At 39.4% G+C, this 10,508-nt stretch overlaps 1 protein-coding gene across 3 annotated transcripts in view; it reads right to left on the bottom strand.

The window, feature by feature from the left end:
* Positions 1 to 10,508, bottom strand: part of IQGAP2 (IQ motif containing GTPase activating protein 2) — a 123,527-nt gene that overhangs the window by 36,368 nt on the left and 76,651 nt on the right. Inside the window, exons 8-15 of one of the 3 annotated variants that reach the window (XM_058824301.1) lie at positions 10,299 to 10,477; positions 9,625 to 9,712; positions 8,902 to 9,065; positions 8,283 to 8,370; positions 5,705 to 5,868; positions 5,007 to 5,167; positions 2,599 to 2,723; positions 421 to 584 (exon numbers count right to left, since the gene is read on the bottom strand). In XM_058824301.1, coding sequence (XP_058680284.1) covers positions 421 to 584; positions 2,599 to 2,723; positions 5,007 to 5,167; positions 5,705 to 5,868; positions 8,283 to 8,370; positions 8,902 to 9,065; positions 9,625 to 9,712; positions 10,299 to 10,477 — 1,133 coding nt within the window. Of the gene's footprint in view, positions 1 to 420; positions 585 to 2,598; positions 2,724 to 5,006; positions 5,168 to 5,704; positions 5,869 to 8,282; positions 8,399 to 8,901; positions 9,066 to 9,624; positions 9,713 to 10,298; positions 10,478 to 10,508 lie in introns of those variants that run through there. The other 2 variants (XM_058824302.1, XM_058824303.1) reach the window with 2 other exon arrangements.

The raw sequence follows: 10,508 nt of genomic DNA, 5'->3' as shown, positions 1-10,508 counted from the left end.
AAAGATTTGATAAACAACACCACAGTTGTGACTTTTGTTTCGGCAAAACCTCACTTTCCATCCATACTGCCTGATACTGTCCTGTAACTGTATCCTTGTACAAATTCCTAACTGAGAATTGCTGCTGCTCGTATTTTGTAATAGCTGCAGCAACCTAGTAGAATTAAAATGAGATTACAGCAATAACAAGACATATGCAGAAAATGCCTTAATTTTAATACATTAAGAATTAAACCATTTTGCCAGTAAGAATAAGTTATAGTGCAAAATTACTTAGTGCCAGTTTGCTGTCACTGGCTTATTTACAATCTCACTGGGCAAAGACAATGCAAACATCAGGGGACCAGCACAGGGACACACAAGCAAGTGAAAGGAATTGATATTTCACTTCTCACAGAGAACAACAGTAAAAATTCTAACCTTGCATTTTTGTGCTTTGGCATGGTGCAAAACATCCTGATAATGCCTTGCATTTACTGGTCTCACATCTTGCAGCTTGGCTGTGGGCAATAGCAGGGCTTCTAGAGTTTTCTCAGGATTTCCTTGGTCAACTGCTTCATTAATGTGTCCGATTGCAATGATTCCTGTGAAACAGAAAAGTTATTTAAGATGCACTTACCAAAGAAAGTTGCAACTTTTCGAATATCACATACAAACAAAGCAGTAACATGAAGAACAGAAAAATCACAAAACAAGAAGCAGAGGCAGCAACAGCAGCTGATTTTAAATTATTTTTTTTCTTATATTAATTTGATGCTATACAACTTTCCTTCCTATCACAGTTATTGATTTACTTGGATAAAACTCTTCCTAAAAATCAAAATTATCCTTGGCTAAAAAGGGAAAACAGATATTTCTATTTTCTGGGAAGAAGCACCTACATGAAGTTTAAGAAAAAATTAGGTGTCACATATTTGTATGTTTAACATATTGGCTCACAGTGATGTAAGTTTTATTTTCAAGTGATTTCAGACTACATTAGTTGAAATCCTGATTTGGACAAATACATATATACTGCACTTCCAGCTACAGCATTACATAGCAACTTAACCTCATTTCTTGTAATTTCTCTGGAAATAACCAATCTAACAATACTGACCAGTGGCACTCAGTGCTTCAGTCAGGAAGTAAGGCCAAATATATTTAGTAAAACCTTAACTCATTTTCTTCAGACTGGGCCCAGCAGTTTCAAATCCATTTCCTCCTGCCCCTAAACAGTACTGAAATGCACTGCTTGTATTCCCTAAAGGGAACCACAGAAAGGCATCAGTCAAGGTTTTCACCATCACCTGTGAGGGATGACATCCCTGCTCCCAGGGGATCGTCCCTCAGCAAGTGTCTCTAGACCCACCAGACCCACCTGGTGAGGTCACAGATCCAGGTCATTGTAAGGCTTGGGGAATGAGCAATTTTTCCAAGGTGGTCCAAAAGAGGGACTGTGCAGATATGGGACTTGCTTAAAGAAACAAGAGGCTTCTCTTTTTCCTCTTCTCTCTGCCCATCTGCCCTCTCTAAACATTCCCAGGCAGAGGTCAGTGTCACTGAGAGCAAGAGCAGCTATTTTGGTACTGAAGACTTTCACTGCTGCTGCAAGGTCTGTTTCAACTCCTAACAAGTGCAGAGGTTCAGACAAAAAAGCGACTCTGCCAGTCAAATTGCCCAGCACCCCACCTTGTCAGAGGGTACACAGGGCAAGTAAGCTGTGAGGATCCATGGCAGCCACTGGACTAGATTTAGGAAGCAATTATCCAGCCAGTTTTAGAAATTCTGCAATATAAAATTTCCCTTACCAGTATGAAGCAGCAGCATGCAGGACACTAATGGCCGTCCAGGAAGGGCAGGAGCAGCCTGTGTCTGACAAAGGCTCTCAAAGTGCACTGAGACTGCTTCCAAAATGGGCAGGCAGTCTGAAAGCTGCCTCTTCCTGCTCCAGCAAATTTGGCATAACTTGATAGCCTCAAATTTCTACATACAGTGGAAGAATTCGGTACTTTAGCTTTTTTGAGGTCCAAATGACCAGCTATCACATTTAATATAACACCACCCTCTTATGGCAAAACAGTTACCTTCAACTTCAAAAATAAACTCTAAATCCATTCACTTGAGAACACATGGGCATAAGAATCTACTTGTCTGACAGGAAATCAAGTTACCCAAAAGGAGAGCAAGGCAGATATTTGCATTGTCTAACTGCTTACTGACTCCATTGTGAATAACAATCACTTGGAATCATTTACACATTAAAACACACTTTTCAATGGAACACCGCTTGTAATTTCCTCCTCTATCTCCCAATATGCTCTTTTCTTACAACCGCAAAATCCCCACAGTGAGACCATCCAGGGCTGGAAGATACTGCCAAGCAGGCAGAACAACAGCATTTTTAACAGTGCAGAAGGCAGGCACCCTGTGATATCCTTCAGTTGTCTAAAACAAACAGGAATATTTCAAGGGCAGTCAAAGATCATCAGGTTTTCAAAAATTTTAAATGCTCTTCTCTTTTCAGGAGTGTCTGAAGGAGGCCACTCAGTTCATAAATTTACATACCAAAAACCTGACTATGACCTCTGCAGGCAATGTGGAGGAAGAATTACTTACTTTCATTTTCTTCTTGAATTTGCATATTAACCATGTCAATGCAGTTCTGGATATCATTCCAGCTTAAATAATCTTGGCCTTGAGATGAAGCCTCTGACTTAATAGACAATAGTGTATCAGCATAACTATAAGAAGATATAAAATACATAAGTGTATTTCATATATAAGATAAAGTGCCATAAAGAATTAGTCAGATGTGTCATCCATCATTTAGTGACTAGTATTTTTTTTCCAATGACTCAATTTCAGACAAACTCAGCTCTTGGCAGAAATTATACAGACATGCAAGCTGCCTGTTCTACACATGCAATTCAGGATCTGAAGAAATGGCCCTGTAATTCAGAGAACTTTTCTTGGTTCTACGGCATGATGGCAATACATACAACTTGCTATGTGGTGCAACAGATAAATGTGGGGGAAATGAGTCAGCTTCTTGCTCTAGAAAGCTACTGTTGCCTTCTTGACACTAATTCAAAGACCAGAATTTCAGTCAGTAGTATCAGGCAGTAGCATCTCCTGCTATCTCCATGAGGAAGATGATGAACCATGGGCAAGGGACTAAAAAAAATATTATGCCCCTCTTCCCACAGCTCAAAATCATCCAAGCACAGACTCTGTAGCCTGTGTCTACTTTTCCTAGAAAACTCACCAATCAGATGAGCTTCACAGTACTCAACACTTCCACTACTTCACAGTAGTGCAAATTCACATGTATATAAGTTAAATAATTCTCATATTCCCAACTCAAGCATAGAACTACTACAGTATCTCAGATAAAATACGCATCTTCTATTTCCATCAGAAGCCTGAGGAATGAATGCCTGGCAGAAAATAAAAAATAGGAGAGATTCATAATTTCCTAACCTGATTTGTCTTTCCAGCATCTAGTAGCCTGTGTTTAAGGGTTTCTGGAGCTGGAGTCTGTGTATCACTTTAATTGCAAACAAGTCTACATTCCGTTAATTTACCTGCTCTATTTTAAAATCTCATGAATTATTGAGGAGTTAGCCCTACTATGGGTTTTGTGAGATGACAGCTTTTTAAAATTTATATTTGATAGGTCCAATATTTACATTATTAAATTCTCAAAAATCCCCAAACAACTAGAGCTACTAGAATCTGATTCTAGTAACCTTCTTCACAACATTCACAGTTTTGGAGACATATTTCCCCTAAATTCTCTCTTCAAGAAAACACAATCCAATCAAGTCCATCTCTTCTGACAGAAAGCCATTGGACAGCATCTTCCTCAATGAAATTTTTCTAGTTCTACTCTATCTCTTCTGGTACTGTGCAAGTCAAAGCTTCCTGCGATATTCAACGTATGGTTGACAGCACAGGTTAACATAATGGCATAATAACAATTTATTTAGTTGTCAAGTCCAGCTAATTCCTACCTGCTTGATCTGTGTTCACTGACGGTGTAATGTAAAGATTGGGTCAGTAACATTACCAGAAATGCTGCACTTGGGACACTTTGGGGCCATTCCTGTTTATTTCTAACATCGCTTCTCTTGCTCACAAGCACTACCTTACATCAGCAGAGGCAAAGTAGCAGATTAGTTTTGCTCCATTTTATGTCATTCCTCTCTCTCTCACCAAAACACTGGCCTCTTATTCCTAATCTGACTGCCTTCCTTCTGGCTTTGAGACACCCAGATTTGTGTCCCCAGACAGCCTAGTGAAGATCTTCAGCTTCTGTGGCCTTTTGCCTGCTAATGCCTTCCAGAAGCATGCGGAGCCTTCCACCGCCTGTGCCAAGAGACAGGAACTGGTCCACATTTCCATGCTCTCCCTTGCATGCTGCGGGCACAGTTCTCTTGTGTTGCCTGATTTTTTACTGATAGTCAAGAGAGCAATTGCAGTAACAGCACGCCTGTGGTAAGTCAGGCAAGTGGGAGGGCAAGCAGCTGGCAGCCAAGTGACGGCTATAATGTAATGTTGAACATAGGTGCATGCCACAGCATTTTATTCACTCATCCAGCAAGCAAAAAAGGGCTTGGCCATGGCTCAAGAGATCAACTGGACCCTGAGGCATTAAACACTATCTCGTTCCAAAGACCATCTTTCAGAACTGCAGGATGGTTAGTGATTAACAGTTTCCAGCTACAGTTGTTTCACGTTTTAGTGTCTGCAAAAATCCTTGTAAGATCTTCATGTTTGCTTTCTGGGGATATTTTCCCTACAACTCACACGTCTACAGCCTTCAAGGCTGTTGTTGCTTATGTTTAGATTCAACTAGTAAAGCAATTGTCACACTCTTCCTTATTAATTTAATCCACAGATGTTTATCTTGCAGCTCTTTCAACTTCACAGCCACAACACAGGACAGCCCACCCCAAAAAAAAGCCTACATTTTTTTTTAGAAGTTGCCAAGTCTCATCAGACAAGACAAAATAAACCTTTACCGTTGCAAGTTTTCCTCTTCCAGATTATTGAAGCCAAGGCATGGGTTTCTGAGATGATTTTTTATCATTAGGATGTCCTTATTTTCCAAGGTCTGGTTTAGCAACACAACAGCTGACAACATTTCTACTGCAATAGACAGTTCATCATGTGCCAGGTAGTTCTGTAGGACAATAATGTACTGCAGTCAGGAAGCTAAATAAGCAGTGTAACAGATTTGAGTTACACACTCTAGATACCATCAAGGAGATGGGTTTGATCTAAGAAGCATGGAAAGTGTCCTGGTCACGGGCATGCCAGACTGACACAACAGCAGTGGTGGAGCTCAGTGGGTTTCTATGTTCCATCCAGTCTGCCTTTCCTTCTTTTGCCCCACAATCTCATCTCTTCTGATCCTACTCATAACAGGGGATTACTTTTGTACACAATATATAAACCAGAGTTAGTCCTCATTAAGAGCATGCAACAATTAAAAAGTCAGTTGATTTGTTGCAACACAAGAGCTCAGCCAGACTGAAGTGTGGCAAGAAACAAACTATGCAATTAAATACTGCCTTTTCAACCAAAATGATTCATGCAATACATAACACCATGGCAAGAGAATTATGTCTGATTTTACACAACAACATGCTATGTTTGTGCTCTTTCATGGTCTGGCTACACAACATCAACGAGCAGGTTGTAAGCTTTTCACTCTTACCACAGCATTCTGTTGTTGGAGGTTGAACAGCTCAGTCTGATAGACAGCAGCAGCAAATGAGTGAACAACAGGCAGCTGTGCCTCAGGTTTCATCAGTGCAACCAGTGTTTTACTAGGATCACAGTTACGAATTGCTGTATTGATATTGTCAACCGCTATAAGTTCTAAAGAATAGCAGGGAAAAAAAGCTTATTAATCTTCATATGCTGTTTGCTCTTCATGCTATGTAGATAACTACGTTATTTCAAAGAATATAATTTTCTGTCATAAGAGAAAAAAACATTTTTGTGAAATGATATGACTGCTGAATATTGCAAAAACTGTCTCTGTTCAAAGGTACCGAGCAAATAATGGACTGGAGGACTTTAAAATTTCTGGACTTTTAGAAATAAGAGACTACTTAGTGCACCTCTAACACAAAACAAGGAGCTGACCCCACCCTAGTACAGAGAAAGATCAAACTCCTCCTGGGTGTGCTTGCAGCAGGTACTGCTGCGTATGTCAGCTCCAGCAACTCAGTTTTGCTTCACCCCAAATGCTCCCTTCCTTCTGCACCACATCTCCTCTCTCACCTCTTCCTTTGGCAGGATCTAATTGAGCTAGCTAAAACAGGCCAGTACCTGAAGCACCAACAGCATTATTAGTATCCATTTCAGGAGGCCTGGTGGAAATCAGCCAAATATATTAGAGGGGTGGGATATTCTGCCAGAAAATTAGTAGCTGAACAGATGAAAAACCACATGCTATGGTTTCTAGAGCTTCCTCTACATGCCAACATCTGTTTGCTTTTCTGCCAGAGGAAGATCAGTCCTTACAGAAACTGCCACCTAGAAATTAATCCCTTTGCTACAGCTCAGATTTTAATTTAAACAGGCAAATAGAGGAATGTGAGGGTACGAGGGTAAACCTTTTCAGTACCTCAACAATTTGCCTGTTTTGCTGTTTGCTGGACTGACTTTGTCAGGGGTTTGAAGCCCAGCAGAAAAATGCTGAAGAACACTCCCCACTTGGGCAGCTGCAGAAGCATTACAACATCCCTCAGCTTAGTCACTGCCAGCATAATTGCACACCTGGAGGAGCCATCTTTGAAGAAAGCCAGGCCAGGACACACCCAGGAGCACACTGTACAAGGCACCACTCTGGTCTGGCAGAAAGGGAAGCAACCTTGAAGGTTAGAGCACATGTGCCTAGTTGAAGAATAGCAATTATGCAAATGCCTTTTCCATCAATAAGCCCCACTGCTCTACCTTATCACATGGCTTTTCTGTGTACTGTTACCCAGGGAACATTTTCAGTTAGCACTGATTGCCCAAATCTGAGACAAGATTACAGAGCATACCATCCACAGTTCATGCATACAGCAACACTCAGAGCTTATTATACAAAATAAAGTCTTTGAAAACCTTCTGGCCAGGCCCACCTAAAAAAGCCCCTCGCCTCTCATGTAATTTTCTCTGAAGCATAGTCATATGGGGCCACGTTGTCCCTGAAGACTGTCTCTATTGGCTATTCCTAAAGTTAGAAACTAGGAAAGGCTCTCACAGCTACAGCATGCATTCATGCTTTTTTAAAGAAAAAAGTAAAGAGGTAAGGAGTTGAGGTCCACAAATGGACTAGACTAGTTCTGCAGCCAATAACCAAGCTACTGACTTCTAGTTTTGAAACCCGGCATGCAAATTGCAAAACATATTTTACATTGCTCACAGTTCTGTAACGAAAGCCACTATTTTTTTTCTTCTCGAGCCAAACAGAAAAACTAAGTTACTCTCCAGATTGCTGTTAATGCTTTTCACACATCACATCATCTTCTTCCCTTTATCAAGAGGTAACTCTTTCAGAAAAAGTACTCTTCACCATGGCTAATTAATCTGAAACAGGCTAACATTTAAGGTATAAAGTCAAATTTGTCTTCTGTCTGAAGCTGACCTCACAATATAGCCTTTAAGGTGCATCACAAAAGCAATCAGCCTGGATTTCAAAGCATTGAATACAGTACCAGAGACAAAACAGCCATGCCCAAATGCAGTATGAAATGACAGCAGATCAACCAAAGGTTAACTTCCTAGCAAAGAGGTTTCCAGTCAAAAGCAGCAACACGTGCACTGCAAATTTAGATCCCCTTTAACTATATATTTTTTGCTTCTGTTGTGTGGCATTCTTAACAGACTAAGAATAGGTTAGATTTAGATAACGTGTCTAAAAGTGAGAAAATTTTTTCACTGCAATGTGAAAAATATTCCTCCGTCTTAATTCTACAAGTATGGTCATTGCTCCCAAATGAGAATTAATACTGCACTGATAAATATTTGTTCAAGCCATCAAGTTTTCAGTTTGTTGCTGCTGTGATTGCCAGTAGCTAAAATCTCATCTCAATAAGAGTTCATATATACTCAATAAGAGTACATCCATAAGATTGGTGACTTGGCAATTGTGACACTGAGAAGAAAGATTATGAGTGTAAAATGCAACACATATGGTTTCAGTTTGAGAAACCTTATTTATGTGCAAGAAATGGTGGACTCAATTATCTTAACATAATTAAATGGTGATGGTAAAGAGTATTAAAACAGTTACTCACTAAGCTTGTGAGCCTCAGCTTCCGCATTGGCAAGACTAACTTCTTTCTGTATTTCACTTTTGTCGAGCATATTTGGAATGCCTGCTATCTAACAGATCAGAAAAACAAGGTTTGATTATGCTTCTGTTTTATGGGAGATAAGGGATAAAGTCTGGTGATGGTACACGGGAATTTGATTGTACTATCACCTGTGCATCAAATACAAGGCTCAGTAAACACAGCATTAATCGTCTCCTGTGATTTTCTTAAATTAATTTACTTACTTAAATTAATGGATTTTCTCCTTAAAACCTAATTTGCGCTTTATTTTAATGTTAATGATTCAATATTACTTTTATTTGTACTCAAGTTATAACTCACTTTGGAAACAAAATATTAGGGCTGCATGTTATGCCTTAAATTTTCTTCTTATATCCTAGTTAGTAAATACTCAGAAGGATACCATGCTCTTTAGAGCAAATGCCGCTCTTTGGTGTTGATTAATACATCAATTATTCCCAAATCTTTATAAAACTTTTCATAACTGATGCAGAAAGGCAGAGTAAAGACAATTTCTCTCTGGATTAAAACCAGCTAAAAAAGTGCAAACTGACATATAGTACCTGTTCAATTAGATTACCTGCATTTTCTGTTCTTTAGAATCACACAATTGCAATAGGTACCATGAGGAATTTTGCGGCAGAACTTCAAGTAGGCTCAGAGCAGGGCGGTTCAAGCCTGCCATCAGTGCCCCTTCATCTTGCCGGTCAATAGCCTCATTCACTTGGACTAAAGCTATGTGAACTGAAAGGAAAACAATGCCTATAAACAGCAAATACAGCTTTCCTAGGGAAAAGAAGTCCATTGCTGTCAGCAACTCACTTTTTGTAAAAGCCAGCTAGGGTGGCAATCTTTATCTAGCAGAGAATTACCTCTTTCATGTCCAGTCCTACAAAGGGAGTCTGGCTCTGTGTGAGCCTGGGTGGAAGCAGTTCAACCACAGCTAAGCAAAAGTCTATGAATTAATTTTGGGTCTATATAGAAGAGGGGGTCAAAATTTACAGTATACTGCACACAAAAAGAACATAAAGAAACAGAGCAGGCAATAAATGATTTGATTCTGAACTGAGGAATCCTGACAGCAAAAACCACAAACAGAAATTAGCCCCTCCCCCCGCAAAGATTAGTAGAGAAGAAATAGCATGACAAAAACAGTTGTAGACAGATATTAGCCACTTGTGCATATTTTACAAGTTTCCAAAGAAATATTTTGTTTGTTCAGGTGGACTCTAGTTGCGTTCCGCTGGAATCTGGGAGATGACATATTTTGTGCACACTTCCATGAGGATCCAGAATAGCTTACTGTTTATTTTATTGATATTGCCTTGAATCTCAGCTTGTGTCAGCAATTCCTCGTAGACATCTCTCTCTTCATCAGAAATTGTGCCATTCTAAGAAAACAAAATTGTTGCTAGTTCACACAAAACAGTTTGCAGAGAGAAAAGCTATTAGCCAAAGTCATTAAAACTGCATCAGCTGAAGCATTTGCTGAATGCATTTCTAAAGCAATTTGTTGACTAAGTGAACTGAGGAAATTGGCACTTTGTCATAGAGACCATTAGCTCTCAGGTAAAAGAACACAGCAAATATTTTCGCATTAAATATCTGTGGCAGAGGTTATACTTTATACTCAAAGAAGGGTATTATTGTGTTTACAACTTTTTGAGCAGTAGATTTGTTTTTCCTAAAGCAATTAACAGAAGAAAACTAGGTTTTTTCACTATCTAGTCTTCTGGTATATTTAGCCTTTGGGCAAAGTTAAGCTGCATCATACTCACAGTAATCATATTCTTATAAAATTGGCTTTTAGCTTATTTCATTACCATTATTTCTCTTAGTTATCTTAAAGGTGGAGGTTTCTTCCCAACTGTAATAATTTTAAAAATTAAGTTAATTTTTAGAGCAATAATAATGCTATAGCATGACAAGAAACATGAAGAAACACATGTACTAGGAGTACCAATAAAACACCACTACCTTGAGTCTTGCATTTGATTCTTTCTTCCTTTTAGCATCAAAGAGCTCATTCTGATAGTCCTGCGCCAGTTCTTCATCCACGTTGAGCAACATTGCATTTGGATTCCTCAGGGTCACGATGGTTTGCTCGGCTATTCCCTTCTCCACAGCTTCGTTGATTGCTATTACAGCTGCATGCACTAAAATTGAAAGCACAGTCCTAAACTTCAG

This window comes from Ammospiza caudacuta, chromosome Z (genome assembly GCF_027887145.1).
Source record: "Ammospiza caudacuta isolate bAmmCau1 chromosome Z, bAmmCau1.pri, whole genome shotgun sequence".
In the NCBI taxonomy this organism is placed as follows: Eukaryota; Metazoa; Chordata; class Aves; order Passeriformes; family Passerellidae; genus Ammospiza; species Ammospiza caudacuta.
Note: the sequence above shows the minus strand (reverse complement) of the source record. Positions and strands in the feature narration are given on the sequence as shown.